At 44.1% G+C, this 20667-nt stretch overlaps 1 protein-coding gene across 12 annotated transcripts in view; it reads left to right on the top strand.

The window, feature by feature from the left end:
* Positions 1-20667, top strand: part of Dnah2 (dynein axonemal heavy chain 2) — a 110594-nt gene that overhangs the window by 15010 nt on the left and 74917 nt on the right. For 10 of the 12 annotated variants that reach the window (XR_012438763.1, XM_074046937.1, XM_074046939.1 and 7 more), the window contains exons 5-15: positions 212-440; positions 3530-3640; positions 3737-3975; positions 5071-5262; positions 5935-6092; positions 6529-6616; positions 6977-7182; positions 7602-7731; positions 7991-8173; positions 9052-9266; positions 19971-20117. Coding sequence is in view for 11 of the 12 variants with exons in the window: in XM_074046937.1 (XP_073903038.1) it covers positions 212-440; positions 3530-3640; positions 3737-3975; positions 5071-5262; positions 5935-6092; positions 6529-6616; positions 6977-7182; positions 7602-7731; positions 7991-8173; positions 9052-9266; positions 19971-20117 (1898 nt within the window). In the remaining variant the exon portion in view is untranslated. Of the gene's footprint in view, positions 1-211; positions 441-3529; positions 3641-3736; positions 3976-5070; positions 5263-5934; positions 6093-6528; positions 6617-6976; positions 7183-7601; positions 7732-7990; positions 8174-9051; positions 9267-19970; positions 20118-20667 lie in introns of those variants that run through there. The other 2 variants (XM_074046940.1, XM_074046941.1) reach the window with 2 other exon arrangements.

Below are 20667 nucleotides of genomic sequence, written 5' to 3'. Positions count from 1 at the left end.
GATGAAATAGAGTCCCTACCTTCAAATAATGCTCTCTTCATTTTCTCCCCATCTTACTACGTTCCTAAAAAGAACAGGAAGCAGCTCAGGGCAGATTCAGAGAAGGGCTGGGATGCACTAAGGGATGGCGACAAGGTACTCAGCCAGGCTCTCAGAAGGTGCATCGTGGCAGAGCTGGAGACTAAACTTGGATCTACTTTCTTTCACTCAGACCCAGGACCAGATTGTTTACTTCATTCGCCAAGCACCGGTTCCCATCACTCCGGAGAACTTTGAGACGACTGTGCAGTTTGGGACAGTGAGAGGCCCCTACATCCCTGCTCTGCTTCGGTTGCTCAGTGGTGTCTATGTCCCTCAGATCTTTTCGAATACCACCTGGCCTGAGAGCATTCGAAATCATTTTGCTACACATCTGCACAGGTTCTTGGCCTGCCTGACAGGTGAGTGGAAGGCAGGAACAGCTGTTTCTCCTTAGTAGGGCTCCAGAGGCAGGTAGGTGATTCATCCTGCTCAGTACGTGTTTGTCAGATGAGTGGAAAAGAATACAAAATCTGCTTTCTTCCTGTACTGGGGTTTGTACTCAGGGTGTCTCGCTTGCTAGACAGGTGCTCTACCACTTGAGCTGTGCCCCCAGTGTGAGAATCTGGCTCTTCATCCTCCTCCTCCCCCTCTCCCTTCTTTTTTATTTTTTTTTTGGTGGTGCTGGAGTTTGCACCCAGGGCCTCACATATGCTAAGCATACTCTGTACCACTGAGTCACACTGCCAGCCTTGTTGTTAATTCTCAAAGTCAACATCTAAACATAATTTAAAAATTTATTTATTTGGGTTTTTTGGTGGTATTAGGATTTAAACTCAGGGACTCATGCTTGCTAGGCAGGGTTCTACCACTTGAGCCACTCCGCTAGCCTGTAAGTTTATTTTTGATTCTAGGTACCAAACCCAGAATATGTTAGACAGGTACTCTACTACTAGGCTACATCCCCGTGGGTGCATCTCAATGTATGTACCCACTCGTATATGTGCTGTGCCCAAGCACTTAAATACACATATGCACAAACACAAATTTTTTTACTTCCCTCTATTCTAAGTATCCTAAATCAAAACTACAAATCTGCTGACTTAAAGAATGTAAGTGTGGTAGCACACACCTGTAATCCCAGCACTCAGGAGGCTGAGGCAGGAGGATCATGAGTTCCAGGCCAATCTGGGCTACACAATAAGACCCTGTGTCAAAAAAAAAAAAAAAGTGAGCTGGGCACTAGTGGCTCACACCTATAATCCTAGCTGCTTGGGAAGCTGAGATTGGGAGAAGCATAGTTCAGGCCAGCCTGGGCAAACAGTTCACAAAACCCCATCTGCAAAATAACCAGAGTGCAATGGACTAGAGGTGTGCCTCAAGTGGTAGAGTGCCTGCTTTGCAAGCATGAAGCCCTGAGTTCAAACCTCAGTCCCACCAAAAAAAAAAGTACAAAGGACATCTTGAGTATCACTTTATAATAAAGACAAGTCTCATGCTGAGATGGAGCTCAGTGGTAGAGCACTTGCCTAATGTTCTCAAGGCCCTGGTTTTGATCCCCAGGACCACCAAAAACTCAGTCTCTGATAAATTATATTAAATATATTTTTTAAAGTATCTACCTTCTAATTCAGATGCATCTTGCTGCTTTAAAACTGGTAACTAGATCTGCTTAGATCTAGCTTAGAATGGAAGTTTCCGAGAGTCCACGTGGTGTAAAGAGAAACATAGGTAGTGTGGGGGCAGTTGGGGGCTTGCATGGTGTGGAGGCATGGTACAGACCTTTTGAAATTATTTTATGGTAATTTCTTGTTATCTCTCCATGAAGTTCGCCTGTTGACTTCTGTCATTTCTTCTCTCTCTCTCTCTCTCTCTCCCTCTGGGGACTGGGTCTTGCTATGTAACCCAGGTTGGCCTTGAACTCCTGATCCTCCTGCCTTGTCCTCCCAAGAGCTGGGATTACAGCCATACACCACCATGTCCAGCTTTCACTTCTTTTGATATCAAAGAAGTATGAATCATGATTTCTCCTGCCTGCTCTCCTGAAATGCATGTGTCATCTGGGGGACTGGCTATAGTCTCTTCTGATACCCAAATCCACAGATGCTCAAGTCCCTTATATAATATGATGCAGTATTTGCATGTAATCTACACACATCCTTCCCTTATACTTTATTTATTTTGCTTTTTTTTTTTTTTTTTAATGATACTGTGGTCTGAACTCAGGACCTGTGCTTGCTAGGCAAGCACTGTTCCATTTGAGCCACACCTCCAACCCTTTTGGTTTTTAGGTTATTTTTTAGATAAACTTGTGGGTTTTTTTTTGTCAGAGCCCATCTGGATGAAATCCACCTACCTATTGCCTTCCACATAGCTGGGACCACAGGTGTGCCCACACCTCCAACTTATTAAATGGGGGGTCTTCATTTCCCCATCCCACCCTCCACAGCCCAGGCTGGCCTCGAACCTCAGTCCTACTGATTTCCACCTCCTAAGTAGCTAGAATTATAGCCACGAGCCACCATGTGCAGCTTTTAAAAAAAGATTTTTTTTTAACAGGGTCTTGCTGGCAGAGTGGTTCAAGTGGTAGAGTGCCTGCATAGCAAGCTATGAGACCTTGAATTCAAACCCCAGTGCCACCAAAAAAGAAAAAGAAAGAAAAAAAAAGAGACAGGGTCTTGCTATGTTCTAGACTGACCTGGAATTCACTATGTAGCCCTGGCTGGCCTTGAATTCAAGATCCTCCTGCCTCAACCTTCTGAGTGCTTGGATTATAAGTGTGTGCCACTGTGCCCAGGTACATCCTTGCCATATATATTTTGATGGGACTGGGGTTTGAACTCAGGGCTTTGCTCTTGCAAAGCAGGTGCTTTACTGCTTGAGCCACACCTCTGGTTATTTTGGAGATGGGTTCTTTGAACTATTTGCCTGGGCTGGCTTTGAACCATGATCCAATCTCAGCCTTCAAGTAGCTAGGAATGGCTGAGAGCATAGCTCAAGTGATAAGAGTGTCTGCCTAGCAAGCACAAGGCCCTGAGTTCCAACCTCAGTACTGCCAAAAAATGAAATATAAATAAAGAGCCAAGTATCTAAGATTGTAGGCATAAGCTACCAGTGCTTGATTCCCCATTTTACTTTAAATCCTAACACAATGTAAATGCTTGTATGCATAAGTTTTAGACTGTATTGCTTAAGGAATAATGACAGGACAAAAAGTGTGTACGTGCTCAGCACAGATGCAGTTGTTTTTCTTTCTTTTTTGGTGGTATTGGGGTTTGAACTCAAGGCTTTGTGCTTGCTAGGCAAGTGCTCTACCATTTGAGCCACACTTCCAGCCTGGGAGGAAATTTTTAAGAATAATTTCCATCTGTGGTTGTTCAATTGCGGATGGCGAACCTGTGGACACACGGGGCTGAGTGTACTTCCTGAGTCCCTTGTGATCATTAGGCACAATTGATACTGGGGAGACAAAAACTCCTCTCTCCCTTAAACTCCCGTGTCCTTTCCTTAGACACTCGGTACAAGCTGGAGGGACACACCGTCCTCTACATCCCTGCAGAGGCCGTGAACATGAAGCCTGAGATGGTGATAAAGGACAAAGAGTTGGTGCAACGGCTGGAGAGTGAGTGTCTGACATTGCCAGTGTCTGGTGGGGATTGCAGAGAGGGAAGGGGCAGCCCAGATGTCCAGGAGCTGGGTTTTATAATCTCCCTTGCAGCCTCCATGATCCACTGGACCCGGCAGATCAAGGAGGTGCTCAGTGCTCAGGAATCTGTGGAGACAGGAGAAAATTCAGGTCCTTTGGAGGAGATTGAGTTCTGGCACAACCGATGCATGGACCTATCTGGCATCAGCAAGCAGCTGGTGAAAAAGGGAGTGAAGCATATTGAGTCCATCCTGCACCTCGCCAAGTCATCCTACTTGGCGCCTTTTATGAAAATGGCCCAGCAGATTCAGGTTTGTGAGTAGCTTAGTAAAAAAGTGGGCAATGGTTAGGATGACATGCGGGGCTGAGGAGAGGGAGCCAGTGTAATCATCAACACATAGGCTGATCAACCGTGTTTGGACTTGGACTTGCAGGAGAAGATAAGAGTAGTAGAACAGGGTCCCTAAGGAGCTTAGAGTTAAGGTGGGGAGCTATCCAGTTAGTCAACAAGGATATTGATTACCCCCTGTGAGCCGGATTCCTCCAACCAGCTGAGAAAATAGAACCAATACAAAAGAGGATTAGTGAGTGGCTCAGGGACTAAAGAAGAGCCCCCATGGTTTAGCCATGAAAGTTTCAAAATAAACACTTAAAGAGCAAATTTGATATGACAAGCTGATTACATTAGTGCTGGGTCCCACAGGAGATGAATGATCTGTATGATACAGAGAGAAAAGATCTCTCTCCCCAGGTGAAGATTTCAACTAGGTGTTAAGGGAACTGAGCTCTAACAAACTGAAGAAGTCTAAAGCTCTCATTGAGAAGAGGACAGAGAAGGGGACTGGTGACTCCTGTGGGGACGGATGGGAGATGTCCAGGCAATAGATTGACAGCTGTGGAGCGTCCACTCTATACAGAGTTCTGAATTCAGCTGGAGAAAATAGAGGAACAGATACCACCATTCCCAGTCTGAAAGGTTTTCATAGAAAGTAGCAAATGAGGCTGGGCGCCGGTGGCTCACTCATGTAATCCTAGCTACTTAGGAGGCTGAGATTGAAAGATCAGTGTTTGAGGCCAGCCCAGGTGAATAGTTTGTGAGACCCCATCTCCAAAATAGCCAGAGCAAAATGGACCAGAGGTAGAGCTCAAGCAGTAGAGTACCTGCTTTGTAAACATGAAGCCCTGAGTTCAAATTTCAGTCCCGCCAAAACAAAACAAAAAAGCAAATGAATAAAAATTGATATATGCAAACTCTGGTCCTGAAATAATTGTTGCTGGCAGGGTTCATTGGGAGTGCTTCCTAATAAAGGCAAGTCAGACTAGTGTTTTAGATGGATAGAAAGTTCTTGCTCTGAATCGGTTCTTTTTAGTGAATTAATGTCCACCTGGTTTCTCTTTACTTCCAGGATGGCTCTCGCCAAGCGCAGTCAAACCTGACCTTCTTGTCAATCCTGAAGGAACCATACCAGGAGCTGGCTTCCACAAAGCCTAAGGATATCTCTAGTAAGCTCCCTAAGCTGATCAGTCTCATCCGCATCATCTGGGTCAACTCTCCCCATTACAACACTCGGGAGAGGCTGACCTCCCTCTTCCGAAAGGTGTGTGGATGCTGGGGGTGGGCAGGAGGGTATTGGCAGGGTGGCTAAGTTGATAGGGCTCAAAATCCCTGGCAGATGTATGGTGGAACAGCACCGAAGATGACCCTTCAGCTCAGATGGACACCAAAGGCCTCTGCCTGAACCATCAGCTTTAGCAGTGCTGAGACCTGGGGCCTGGGGCCTGGGTGGGAGTTCCGTTTGTGAATGGAAGTAGGTCAGGCAGGAAGTGGGGCTTTGAGGGGGCAGCTGGTGAACATGGAGAGGGAAGCAGGAAGGATGGACCCTGGGATGAGTTGTATATAAGGGAAGACATCCTTTTCCTCCCTTTCCAGGATGCAGTGGGGAGAGGTAGGTTTAGGAAGGAACACAGCTCCAGGGGAGTAGGACCTGGTGCAGTTCATCCAGAAAGGTGAGGCCAAAGAATGGGAGAGAGGATACCAAGCTGAGCTTGCTGGGGCAGTGAGGCTGCAGAGCTGGGCTGAGGCAGAGCAAGGAACCACCTAGGACAAGGAGTGCATCTGGAACCCAGCGATGGAGGCCCAGCCAGGGGTGAGATGGGTCTCAGGAGACAAATCAAGGAAGTGGAGAACTGAGGCATAGCCAAGAGGATTCAGGCAAAGGGGTGAGTGCAGAGAAGGCTGGGAATTGAGGCTGTTAGGTTCCCTTCTGCAGATGAGCAATGAGATCATCCGCCTGTGCTGCCATGCCATCTCCCTGGACCGAATCTTCGAGGGCTTTGTCTCTTCCAGCAAGGAGGACCTACAAGGCTGCATTTCCTGTTGTCATGCTTGGAAGGATCACTACTTGCGGGCTGTGCAGATGCATACCCAGTATGATGGGTCTCCCCTTGGCATTCCTACAGAGGGGAAGTTCTCCTTTCATGGGCACTTTTATAGCATATGGATTTTATTTTTCTACACCTAGAAGCTTCTATGTGCAGCCAGGTTTTTAACTGTAGACATTTTAGCTCCTAACCCTGAGCCCTCCTTCCTCTCATAATCTCTCCGATTTAGGAGCCCTACTTGGTTTTTTCCTCCTCTCTCCACGCCACAGTCTAAAATTCCACTATGTATAAAACCTTCTAGAACTTAGATACCATATCTCCTCTCTGGTTCTTCTCACCTTGAGTCTCTTCCTGCAGGATTCAGGGAAAGTGCTTCTCAAGGTCTTATTCATGAACCCAAGACTTGTGATCTAGTTTTGTATGGGCAGACTGGTTCCTAGCGTGCCCACTTTTTGACCCAGCCCATCTTTCTTCTAACACAGGTTCTCCAGTCGGGGCTGGGTCCTTGACCAGACCAGCATATTTGCTCAGGTTGATGCATTTGTGCAGCGCTGCAAGGACCTTATTGAGGTGGGAAGATTGTCAGGGAAGGAAAATCAAAAGCCAACAGCAGACCCCTTCCAGAGTCCCACCCCTCCAAGAGCCAACCAGATGGTGCAAAGCCTTCGGTTAGGAGGCCAAACCTAAAACTTACTGCGTTGGCTCTTCCTCCATAGTTGGGTGCCCTCCCAACTCTTTCTTTTTGGCTTTTTGCCTGTTATCACAGCACTAGCACCTCATATTTCATTCTACAGCCAAAATTCATCCCAGCATCTCATCTGCATCTGGTTGGTCCTCCCTTGTTCCTAGACATTTGAAGCTAAATCAAAGAGCTTAGGACTCACAAGTTGAAAAAGGAAAACAGGTGTCTTCACACTGGCTTCTTTTCAGGTGTGCGACTGTCAGTACCATTTTGCCCGTTGGGAAGATGGCAAGCAAGGACCCCTTCCTTGCTTCTTTGGTGCCCAGGGGCCACAGATCACACGGAACTTGCTGGAAATTGAGGACATCTTTCATAAAAATCTGAACATGCTGCGAACCGTTCGTGGGGACATCCTGGATGTTAAGAACACCTTGTGGCATGAAGACTACAACAAGTGAGCAAATCACAGGCTGATATCAGGGCTAGGCAGGGAAGGGAGATCCAGCAAGAGTGTGGGGGGAGAAGTGGAGTGCAGAGGAGACAGTGGGAGGAAGAACAGCACAGGGATCAGAAGGCCAGAGAGAGTGCCAGGGAGGGAAGTGGTCAGGCTCAGGGTTCTGGAGTTTACCTTTCAGGACAATGGGCAAATTATGCCACCTTCGTGTGCCTCTGCTTCCTCATCTGTGACTGGGTTAATGTTACAACACATCCTAGCATTGGTTAGAGGGTGAAATGGATTCATGGATGTAAAGCACTTAGTCATGTACTTACATGCAGGAAGCTTCAGTGTATAGCAACACACGATTCTCAGGAGATGTACTTGGGGGACTAGTGAGGGCACCCCCACTTCCACATGCCTCTCTGCTGGTGCAGATTCCGCGCTGGAGTCAAGGACTTGGAGGTGATGACCCAGAACTTGATCACCTCAGCCTTCGAATTAGTTCGAGATGTGGAGCACGGGGTGCTCCTGCTGGACACCTTTCACAGGCTTGCAAACCGAGAGGTGCTGCTACCCATTCTGCCTCGCGGGTCTCTCTGCTTTCCTTTAGTTCCTCCCAAACCTTTTAGATACTATCCTGCCTGTGCAAGTGGCCTTCCCCAGGTGCTGACATTTTTCTTCCATCTTTCCCACGATTCCTCTGGCTTCCATACTCTAAGGAGTGTGGTTCCCACTGCGTGTGTTAGGGGAGAGCTTTACTTGGGGATGAGTGAGATAGGGAACCTAACTCCACAAACCACATCATCCACTTCTCGTTCCTTAGGCAATTAAGCGAACATACGAGAAGAAGACGGTGGATCTCTACATGCTATTCAATAGTGAACTGGCCCTCGTGAACCGTGAGCTGAACAAGAAACTGCCATGCCTGGAGCCCTACATGGCTCAGTATTCCGGCCAGGCGCACTACGTGCTGATTCTCCGCCGGCGCATCGATCGGGTCATGAATGTAGGTACCTGCCTTCCAGACACCGTCCTCAGTGAGACCGCACTGTACGTGGCATGCTGGCTGTGTGTAGCAGGAAGGCACGGGGAACTGGCTCAGAGAGTTTTCATGGCCAGAGGCTAGGAGGAACGAGGGGAGGGGCAGGCTCAGTTCATCTGGGCAGGCCGTGGGCTTGATTGGCAGAGGTAGCATGGGTGACTGGTAGGACAAGAGTCATTCTAAGAATTTTATGTCATGATAGAGAGGAGGAATAGGGCTGGCATCTGGGGAGTTGGACCAACAGAAGAACAATGCACATGGCGATCCTGAGACCTGGATAGGTGAAGGCTTGGTCTCTCTGGAAGAACAAGATACAAAGTAGGCCAAAAAAAAAAAAAAAAAAAAAACCCAAACAAACCCTAAAAACGTATTTGGGAATGTAGGGTGAAAGCTATTTGAGGTACCGCCCTGTATCATCTAATTGGTTCTGGGAGAGAACAAGACAGCCTGCAAGTGACTGGGCTAAGACGGGCTGGGAAAGGCGGTAAAGTAGTTCTCAACCTTGATCAAAGTTTTTGTCAGTCCTTCACTTTCTGAAATTTACTTTTTCTCCTAACTTTTTTCTTGTGCTGAATCTCTTGTTTTTCTCTCCTCACTTTAACTCCCTTTCTCATCGTGCTTTGTTTTTCCTTCACTTTTTCTGTTTGGCTCTACCTGCCTTCTGACCTGTCAGAATGAGTCAGTCTCCACAGCAAGCCCCGCATGTGTTACTGGGGTATGCACACCACATGCGCATGTGTTACTGGGGTATGCACACCACATGCACATGTGTAATTGGTCTGAGGAGCTGATTCCTCCTGGTGGAATGTGCAACCTGTACCCCCCCATCTCTTCTCCTTCAGTGCCTTTCTGGTGCCCATTTCCTGCCTCATATTGGCACAGGAGAGGAAAGTGTACATGCCTATCAGCAGATGGTTCAAGCCATTGATGAACTGGTTCGAAAAACCTTCCAAGAGTGGACGTCAACGCTGGACAAGGACTCCATTCGGCGGTTGGACACACCACTGTTAAGAATCAGCCAGGAGAAGGCGGGCATGCTGGATGTCAACTTTGACAAGTACAGGACTCATCCTGGTTCCTTCTCCCTGTCCTTGGTGCCAGTCACTTCTCCAACTCCCTTCAAGAGCTTAACTTTCATCTTCTCTCTCTATTCGTCCGTCTGTCTGCATCTCTCATACTGTGATATTTGCTATTTCTCTCTTTTTGTTTTATTGACACAGGGTCCTGCTATGTGACTCAGGCTGGTCTTGAACTTGCAATCTTCATGCCTTAGCTTCCTGAATGCTGGGTTGTGAGCTACCTCCATCCAACTGTTACAACGTCTTACTTTTGGTTTCACAGTTAAAAAACAAACAAACCTGATTGAAAACAACCCACTAATTTTTTTTTTTTTACAAGTACTAATACATTTTATTTTATTTTTTCATTTTTCTTTTATTATTCATATGTGCATACAAGGCTTGGTTCATTTCTCCCCCCTGCCCCCACCCCCTCCCTTACCACCCACTCCACCCCCTCCCGCTCCCCCCCCTCAATACCCAGCAGAAACTATTTTGCCCTTATTTCTAATTTTGTTGTAGAGAGAGTATAAGCAATAATAGGAAGGAACAAGGGTTTTTGCTGGTTGAGATAAGGATAGCTATACAGGGCATTGACTCACATTGATTTCCTGTGCGTGGGTGTTACCTTCTAGGTTAATTCTTTTTGATCTAACCTTTTCTCTAGTACCTGTTCCCCTTTTCCTATTGGCCTCAGTTGCTTTAAGGTATCTGCTTTAGTTTCTCTGCATTAAGGGCAACAAATGCTAGCTATGAAAACAACCCACTAATTTACTAAACCAGCGATGTATCTGTTCTGCCAGTAGATGGCCCTGGCGGCTCGGCTGAGTTATCCAAACCCTGAGCTATGGTCTAGGTCTCCCGGAGAATTGATGGGTGGGACTAAGACCATGCCCTCTCCTACTGCTTTCAAATTGTGATTTATCCATACTATAATTTTGGATTATGGTGACAGTTTTTCCTAATTGAAAGGAACTACCTTTCCACTTGATTGGTTTTGCCTCTCTCTTGTCATTAGCTATGCCCCGTAGTAGAGTTGCTTCCCACACTCCTAGGCTGTTGTTCTGGCTTTAGGTCATAAAGTGTCCATATATGTGGAGTGGAGAAGGGGCTGAGCTAGAGAAGGTCTGTGTGCAGACGGAGAATCAGAGACAGACCAGCCTGTGTGTTTGTGCCCTGGGCAGCTGAAGGTGGCCTGGTCCAGGGAAGATAACACACTGTGGCTGAGAAAGGGAGAGAAAGAACCGAGATGGAGAAGCAGTGCTGAGTTCAAGTAAGAGGGCTCAGGCAGAGGCATAAGTGAGGTCAGGGGCATCAGAGGCCACAGAGGTGGAGAAGCAGTGAAGGAGGGGAGTGTGAGGAAGGAGATGGCAAGAGGTTTGGGATAAGGCTTTGACCATTGAGGGCTGTTGGAGACTAGCTCTAGTGAAGTTTGTGGTTTTGTAACCTATGAGGTGAAGTAGGGCCAAGAAGGACCATATTAAAATTGGTTCATAAGAGATAGAACATTAGGGCAGGGTTATTTGGAGATATATATACATGAAGCATATAAATGGGTATAACATTTGTAGACCCATAATGGGTTGAATCTGTGAGACTCACTCTCCCATCATGCTGGGTACCCACAAAGACACTGCTCTGAGTCACTTGGACTACCATGAATGTGAGCACAGGCCCACCGATTGCCCTTTTTCATGAAACAAGGGATTCTGTTCAAATTACAGAATTTCATTAAACACTAACGGTTAACAATATTTACATTTTAAATGTGGGAGAAAACAAAGTTAACGTGAGAGACAGATGTCATCTGTAAGCACTGGCTGGTGGTGACTATCTTCTTAACATTCAGGGTCAGCCAGTAAGTGAATAAAGCCTGAACTTCCGTGCCTAGACTTTGAACACTGGAGCAGATCTATTTTGCCTCAGGACCTCAGGAAAGCCACCAAATTTCACTGAGTGTGAGTTTCCCTCTGTTACTCCAAAAACCCTTTTCTGAGATTATCATGAGGTGAGATGACATATGTAAAAGTCTTCACCAAGAATAAGCAATAAGTATTATTTTACCTTTAAAAATTGGATCATAAAACTTTAGGAATTGGGCATGGTGGTGTGTGCCTGTAGTCCTGGCTACTCAAGAAGCTGAGAAAGGAGTCTTACTTGAGTCCAGGAGTTTGAGGCCGGCCTGAGTAACAGTCTCAAAAAAACAAAACAAAACACAGATTTATTTATTTAAATAAGACAGATTTATTTATTTAATTATTATTATTTTTTTTTTTGGACTGGGGTTTGAACTCAGGACTTTGAGCTCACAAAGTAGGTACTCTACTACTTTACTCACAACTCCAGGCCATTTTATTCTGGTTATTTTGGAGATGGAAGTTTTGTGAACTATTGGCCTTGGCTGGCCTCGAACTGCAATTGATCCTCCCAATCTCAGTCTCCCAAGTATCTAGGATTACAGGAGTTAGCTGGTACCTAGCTTATTTGTTTGTTTTCAGGACAGGGTTTTGCTATGTAACCCAGGCTGGTCTCAAACTCACTATGTAGCCCACTTTGATCTTTAACTCATGCTCCTCCAGCTGTGTGCCACCATACCTCCTGGCTAAGTTTTAATTCTTTAACTTTTTTTTTTTTTGGTGATACTGGGGTTCGAACTCAGGGCCTCACACTTCCTAGGGCAGGCACTGATACCACTTGAGCCACTCCACTGGCCCTAAGTTTTTTTTTTTTTTTTTTCTATGGCACTGGGGTTTGAACTCAGGGCCTTGTGCTTACTAGGCAGGCTCTCTACCACTTGAGCTATGCCCCCAGCATGTTCAGAGTTGTTCCTGTCAGGTATTTTGTTGCAGCAATGCAGAGTCGAGCTAACACCTTCCCTCTCCGGTGCTGTACTTTCCAGAGGGCTGAGAGCTGCGTCCATCTAGTTAGGATAAATATCTGCTATTATCATCTGCCTGGAATACTTTTTGCATTACTTTTATAGTAGAGCTTAGCAAGGCATCTTTGGGCCAAATATTTATGGCATGGATTTATCTGAAACCCAAATAGAAGAGTACCTGTGACTCCTTCGGCATCTGTTTTCTAGATAGAGATGTTATAAGATGCCTTATCTTTTGTGGTTTTAAGCTAAAACTGCCTCAATCTAGGGAATAACGGATAAGAAAGAAGATGATCTTAGTGAAGGATTTTGAAGAGGCTGAGCTCATTAAACCCAGAAAGAAATCCCAGACAGTTTTAGCTTCCAGAACTGATTAACACTCCTCGGGAGGGCATGTAACTTTATCAGTTTGCTCTTCATGGTGAAGGTCTGGTGAACATCTTGAAATAAGCATACTTTTGAAATGTCCCAATGGTCCTCAGAATTACCTGATTCTCTCTTAGTCTGGGAGCCTTCCAGTCCCTAATAGTATTTATTTTATCCCTCAAGGGGTTTTCTTATCCCACCTTATATCCCAAATATTTGAACTCTGAAGTCCAAATTGGCTTTTACCGCATTTTATGGCTACACCAGCTTTACAGATAGCACTTAACACAAACATGTTCCAGATGTCATCTCTACCTTCATGAAAGAGCTGTGTTATCACCCTGTGTATAACAGAGTGGAATTTCCCAGCGCAGGAGCCGGGACACTGACGCCTGTGGGTTTTTGTTCCTTGGGCTCAGCTCTTCCCTTTCATCCCCAGTCACATGGTGCTTTCTGCCCTGGCTCTGTTCATTGTGGTTTAGCACTGACCTCAGCTGGGCTCTTTCCTTCCTATATTACCCGAGCACATGTTTGGGGATATATATGAAATATTTTAACAAAAACAATTCCCCAAATGGATTTTTAAAGGAAATTGTATTTGTCGGTAAAATAAAATTTACATTCTGGAAATTTGTTGACAAAATTCAGGTCAACCTCAGAAAGGTATTGTCTGAATTTATTCTGTTGACTGACAAAGTAAAATTTGGTAATTTTCCCTAAAGTTATTTTGAAAATCTTGTCAAGATTAGAAAAATGAAGCAATAACTTTGGTACATGGTTGACTAAGCAGGCTTCCTGATGTTTACCAACAAACAAAATCAATGCCTCTAGTTTGAAGGACGTAGAAGAGCGTGCTTATACTACTAGAAATGTCCTCATATATATTCCAGCCCTCCAGCCTTCTCGTACAGTTGTAGCACAATGTCTTCTTTTTTTTTTTTCTTTGCAGTACGAAGGTTTGAACTCAGTGCCTCATGCTTGCTAGGCAGGTCCTCTACCACTGAGCCATAACCTGAGTCCTCCTGGTTTTCTGTTTCCTCTGGTCATACCTTTGCTTTTGTAGACTGCATCCTTTGTAGCTTTCCAGAAGTGATGGTAGGATTAAATTTTTTTCAGTTCTTACAGGATCGGCAACAGCTGTTTTCTGCCTTCTATTTGTGGGACATTTACTTAGGTTTGGAAGTCTAGGTTGAAATTAATTTTCCTTGATTTTGGCCTTTCTTTTTTACTTCAAAGATTTTTCTTAAATGCCTGGTGATTCTTTGCTCATTTGTTTTTGAGAGTGGTTTACTCACTTTAAAGAAATGTTGACAGTTTCAGAAATAATGTGTATATGAGTGGAGATCTGCAATGTTTCAAAACCTGGCATTTCTTCTTCCATAGTCTCATATGCACCAACAATAAGTGAGCACTTGAAAATAATTTCATTCTTTAGAAGATTATTCTCCTATAGAAAAGATGAATATATTTAATTTTTTTCAAAGTTTGAAACGTGATATTATTTCCTATGCTATTAATTCAGTTCTTGCCTGTAGAACAGACAAAAAATATTCTGGTATTTTTCACCTCAATATTCTTTCCAAATAAGATTTTAGAATATTCAGAATGCAGAGTTCTGAGTGTCTTTACATAGTAGGTCTCATTATCCTTTGTGGTTAAAACATGCAATTTCACTTAAAAAAGACAGATTTTTTAAATCGAGATTTTCTTCAATGTTTTTTATTTTGAAAAATATTTCATATTTTCTTCTGGTGTTTTATGATTTTATTCTTTACATTTAGATCTTTGATTCATTTGAAATTTATTTAGGTGTGGAAGAGAGGTACAGATTCAACCCAAATTTTGTGTGTTTTTTTCCAGATTGCTAGTGCTCAACCTAATCTATTTATTTATTTATTTACTTGCAGTGTTGGGATCAAACCCAGGGTCTCGTGCCTGTTGGCAAGTACACTGTCACTGAGCTACACCCCAGGAGCTCAGTCTCATTTATCAAACTGCTATCTTTATAATCTCAAATTCCCAGTATATCTCTGTCTATTTTGGGATTTGCTATTCTTGTCTACTATTTTTGTCTATTCATATGCAGGAACCAAACTGCTTTAATTATTGTCCTCATTAGTCTTCTTTTTTTTCAATTTTCCTGACTATTTTTAATATTTATTTCCCATAAGAATTTTTGATCCAATTTGTTTAGTTATAAAAATAGTCCCATTCCTATTTTTATAGGAGTAGGGATTGGGCTAAGTTTATAGGTTAACTTTAGAAAAATGCATATCTTTACAGTTTTGAGTCCTTCCAAAAATAGTGTTTTTCCTTTCAATATAAGTCTTATTTATGACCCAAAAGTAATTTTTCCATATATACAAATAATGTCAGATATTTTATTTTTATTGTTTTAATTACCATTGGTCTCTTTTCACCCATGAAAATGGCTGATTAGTTTTCATATTAGAAAACTTTGATATTTTTTCAAAATTTAAATGGATAGTATCAATTACCTAATAGTTAACATTAAATTAATAGGCTATACACATTAAATAAAATTATCTGGACATACACCTTCACTGGAGCGTATAGGAATCAGATATCTAAGGAGAAATTTGAATCTTTTTTTCTATGAAAAACACTGTTTCCCAACAAAATTCATGATACCAATGTCAAGTTTCCATTTCTCCTTTACGGATGGGTCAGTTTGACTAGAATTTAATAACTCTAATTCAATGTTAGGCATTGTTGCAAAGTCAACAGTAGAGTGCCTGCTTTGCAAGTTTATTTCATTATCGGTAGAAACTGGTGTAAACCACACTGATTTCCTAGAGACGAGTACTCTGAAGAGATCTTTTGAGGGTCACAGTGAATATTCCTTGGGGGTAAATTGCATCTCATTTTACAAACGAGAGTTCCTCCAAGACAGCCTTTGTCCTAATACCACAATCATGAACAGAGTATATAAAATCATATCTGTCTGTCTATCTATCTATCCATCCATCCATTTATCTACCAATCACCTATCATCTGTCTTTGTATCTGAGTCACAGGACAGCCCAGTCCCAGAAATAATTCATCAGAGAATATATATAAATTTCTGCATATATAGGCTGAGACCATCACCCAGTCTGTAAGGCACCTTATTTTCACATTGATGGTCTTAGTACAAGGCCAAATCAAGACCTTTAAAGCCATAAGACAGTCAAGTGTACAGACTTCCAGCTTGGCATTATTCAGGAAATAGCAAGCCTTAATTTTTTTTGTAAGTTAATTTTGTACCCAGCCATTTTCCCCCCAGCTGTACTGGGATTTGAATTCAGGGCTTCACACTTGCTAGGCAGGTGCTCTACCATTTGAGCCAGGCCTACAGCCCCAATCTAGCCTCTTTTTTTTTTTTTTTGGTGGGGCTGAGGTTTGAATTCAGTGCTTCATGCTTGCAAAACAGGCACTCTACTTCTTGAGCTACACCTCCAGTCCATTTTGCTCTGGTTATTTTAGAGATGGCATTTCATATGCCTGCGCTGGCCTCAAACTGCCATCCTCCCAATCTGTCTCCCAAGTAGCTAAGATTACAGGCGTGAACCATTGGAGCCTGGCCAGCCATTTTTTTTTTAAATAAATGTCTTATTGTTTAAAACAGTTTTCCTCCCCTAATACTTAAAAGCATTTTTATTATGAAACATATCATGCACACAGAGACATACTTAAAACTCATATGTTCACTTTAACAAATAGTTTTATAAAACATGTGCCTTTGCAGCTGCTACCCAAGCCAAGGTTAGATCATCTCCAGCAGCTCAGAAGTCACCCTCCTAATAATTATTTGCAGTTGAGTTGTTGATTGTTAGTGAACACACAAAATTTAGGTGATTTTATATAAAAATTAACTTTCTGCATGACATTCTGGGTTCAGACTTCAGCCCCACAAATAAATAAATAAGCTGTCCTCTTTTGAAAAATCAGAAAATGCAGCCATATTGGGCCTGCATTCCCATATGGTGACAATTGCCTGGAACTCTGTGGCTGTGACCCTGTTAGATAGAGTGTGTACTGTTTTGCTGTGCTTTAGACCAATTTCAGTTGACATTTGTCATTGTGCTAGAGCTACAGTTTCCCTGGAGATGCCTGAATTTCTGACTTTGCTTTAGAATATAAACACAAAAGGAGCTGGTGTGGTGGTGCATATCTATAATCCCAGCTGAGGAAAGAGGATCATAAATTCAAGGCCAGCCTGTACTGCATAGTGAGATCCTGTCTCAAGAAACAAAAACAAAGAAAATAAAACAAAGGAGTTAGAGGTTGGCAGGGTATTTTGGTTGTGGTGCAGGTGGCAGGGTGCCGTTCTCCCTGGGGTGCTGTTTTCCCTGGGATGCTGCTCTTCCCGGAGACAGAAGCTGCAGGTTTTCAGAACAAGTGTCACTGAGTCAGAGGTGCCTGCGGGACCAGCAGGGGGTGATGTAGCAGCCAGTTGATTGTACAAGTCTAGAACTGGGCCGTGTAGATCTGGGAGTGCTCAACTTGCAGAAACAGCCGAATGCACGGAGTGGGTGGTATCAGTCACCATGGAAGAGTTATTGATGTGATTAACCTTGAGAAGCCCCCATCCAAGGGAGCTGCAGAGGCAGTGGATTCTTTACCGTGCACAGTGTCTTGCAGAATGATTCCCAGGGACGCAGGAGACTGAAGGAAGTTTCTACTGAAGGGAAGAGCAAAAGGGGAGAACTGTGGGAAAAGGGTATTTGAGGAAAGTGGAGTGTTCTGCCAAGATGTTAAAAGATCAAGGAGATAAGGCTCTTAGCTGTGGGGCTTAGTGCTAAGAATCCTTGGTGCACCCGATGAGAGCAGACTTACAGGTGAGGGTGGGGGCGAGGGTGGGGTGCCTGTTCTCTGGGGATGAGAGTGAATGGGAAGAAAGGAAGCAAAGGGAATCTGTAGAACAGTTCCTTAAAGAAGGCAGGCTGTGGAGGGGCAGGCAGAGGTGGTACCTGCAGGAGAATGGGAGTTGAGGGAGGGCTATTTATATTTTATCATATTGTAGAAACTTGGCCATATTCCAGTGACGGGAGGGAACTAGTAGGTTGAGGAACTAGTAAGTGTAGGAGAGCTGGAGAAGGTGGCATTGGAGGACAGGGAGGGTGGAACAGAGCCAAGGGGAGCCATTTAGCCATGTAGTGGGACTCTCCTGTCATAAATGGGAATGTAAGTTTATAAGTGTCACAGCAGGAAGTGGATGGAGTTCTGCCTAAGGGCTTTTTATTTCTGTGACTAGAGGCTTTCTACTGGGGTGGGGGAGACCAGCTTTGGGAGGAGTGGAAAGGATTTGCAATAGTCCCTAAAGGAACAGGAGTAGGCAGACCCAGGGATGCAGCCTGGGGAAACCAGGAGGCCTGGGGGGTAGGCTTTGAGGGTGTGAGCCTATGCGGCTGGGTGACTTTCTCCAGCACCGCTCAGCTACCTTCATGTGGCTCAGCTAGGAGGACCATGGATTTTACTAGCTCTGGGGCTTGTTAGAGGGTTGAGGCTAAGCAATGAAACAAAGGAGTGAGAATTGGTGAGGAAGTGATTAAAGTAAAGGGCGGGGTGGAGGTGTGGTTTGGGAGGATGCCTGTGCTTAGCATGCATGAGACCCTGGATTCCATTTCCAGCATCAGTCAATCAATCATAACAGACAGCAGGGTCTGTGGAAGAGGAAGCAAAGATGGGAGGGGATTGAGAGGCAGGAAGAAAGACCAGGTCAAGGTTCCTAGGAGGTCAGGTGGGTTGGGAGAACTTGAGGCAAGTACTGGAGTGGTGGGAAAAGGCTAGGTTTGGGCAGTGATGTCTGAATGGTTGTCTCAGATGTGAGGAACTGAGAACAATTCTGGAGTGTGACAGGAGTGGCAGCTGGAATGAGAAGATGGGAAAGGTCACTGGATGTACATAAGGAAGCAAAAGCTGGCAGAGTGGCTCAAGCAGTAAGAGCCCCTGCCTAGTAAGTGTAAGGCCCTGGGTTCAAATCCCACTGCTGTCAAAAAAAAAAAAAAACAGGAAGCAAAGGACACTTAGGGCTAGAGCTGTGGCTGAGTGGTAAAGAGCTTGCTAGCAAGCATGAAGCCCTGAGTTTGAACCCTAGAACCGTAAATAAATAGCTAAATAAATAAAATGTTCTGGTATGTCATTTATTAAAGGAAAAAGAAGTGAAATTATTTTTAACATTTAACCTAGCATTCCCAAAATATTATCATTCCAATCTATATAAATCTATATAAAAATTACTAATTGAACAGTCTATATAATCTATATAAAAATACTAATTGAACAGTCTCCATTCTTTCATTTAAAGTCCTCTCTGCCTTCCACTTCTTTTTATCTATCTTCTAAGAGATTCCTGTCAACTTTATCTTCTTTCTTTTGAGTTTTAAATGTTTCTGCTATCATTTCTAGCTTGTAAGAGCTCTTTTAATGTTCCTTTTTTGTAGCATCCCCGTTCTTGTTTCATGGATGCCCTTTTTGTGTCTTTTATCTATATAAGAATGTTAGTGACAGTTTTGTTTGGGTTTTGTTTGTTTGTTTGTTTGGGTTGAGTAGTCCTCTTGTTTCCTTCTAGTTGTTTCTGTTTATTTTGCTTTCCATTCTTGGTGCTAGCAAAGGCATAGACAAATGTCTTGTGATTCTTGGTGCTGTATTCAAAACTGATTAGAAGCTCAGGTGAGAGGTGAATGGAGCTTGTCAACTGTGAATCTCATTGGAGAGTCATCTAGGCAACTGTTTTTTGGAGTTGGCCTCCCAAAGTCATCATTCATAGACTTTTCCTCTCAGGTTGGTCAGAGGTCACAGAAAATCTTCCAGAGTTCATTCTGGGGAGCATAGGTTTCACTGCTGGAGTGTGGATTTCTGGATGTGAGACAGGCGGGGGTCTTAACATTCAGTATGCATATGGTCATGTAACTCTCAGCTCTCAGCTCACTACTCTCTTCTTCAACTCTCTGCCTCTCTACTGCCTTTACCAGACAAAAGACTTTGCTGAGGTGAGGGAAGGGTCCTTGCTTAACTGTGCAGAGTAGGGGAGGGACACAAGGACAGTTGCTTCTTAAACTTCCCACTGGTCTTTTTATTTGAGTCCCATCTTCAACCCTCCCTTCTAGAGATTTCCATGAAGCTACCAACCCCTGGCCGTTTAGAGAATGAGGCAGCTTCATAGCTGTCGTCTTTGCTGGTTACAGTTGCCCTGTCCCTTATCCATTTGCTTTTCAAATTCCAGGACTTGTTGCTGTCAATTCATACCTGTTGGCTTATGCCTTAAGCACATAGAAATCCCCGCCACTGTTGTAACAGTTCAGGGAAGGACAGTCACCTTCATCACCTGGAAGCTCGAGTGCATTTCCTATCTCTAAATTCTTCTGAGCTTCCCAGCCCCACCCCCATTGTCCCATTGTTAGTTCAAGACTGTCCCCTTGACCAGTCCCTTCCACTGCTCTGCTTTCTTTCTCAGGGTCCTTCTGAGTCTCTTTATGGAGATTGACTATTGGGAGCGGCTGCTATTTGAGACACCCCATTACGTGGTGAATGTAGCTGAGCGAGCTGAGGACTTGCGCATTCTGAGGGAGAATCTGCTACTGGTTGCTCGAGACTACAACAGGTAGGCTCCATTCCTCACTGCAGCTCTTCCAGATGCCATTTTATCCTTCCTGTTTGTCTTACAAAGAGGGGACATGGCCTTGTCCATTCCCTGCAGTTTCTGTCCTTTACATTTTGTCCATCTCCAAAAAAAATGGTTGCCATGCTGTCTCTTATGGTCCTGTAAATTATTTCTATCTCTTGTCTTCTAGCTGTAGGGGCAGAGCAAAAACAACTAGGTACTCTCCCATGCCACAGGACACTTCTGTAGGAATGAAACTGGATTTTGTTAGAATTTGAACATAGGATGACATCAGATTCATTGAACCAAGGCCATGCTGTCCCCATCCTAGTCCCATGCCTTGATCTCTGAACTCCTGGTGCCTATCTCTAGAGTGAGGCTTTGTGCTGGGTTAGATTCTGTCTTAGTTAATTTAGGCTGCTATAACAAAATACCATAGCCTGGGTGGCTTATGAACAACAGAAATTTATTGCTCTAAGTCCTGGAGGCTGGGAAATCTAAGATCAAGGCACAGACGGTTTCAGTGACTGGTGAGGGCCCGTTTCCTGAT

This window comes from Castor canadensis, chromosome 11 (assembly GCF_047511655.1).
Source record: "Castor canadensis chromosome 11, mCasCan1.hap1v2, whole genome shotgun sequence".
Classification (NCBI taxonomy): domain Eukaryota; kingdom Metazoa; phylum Chordata; class Mammalia; order Rodentia; family Castoridae; genus Castor; species Castor canadensis.
The sequence above is the reverse complement of the archived record's forward strand: the minus strand, read 5'-3'. Positions and strand labels throughout refer to the sequence as shown.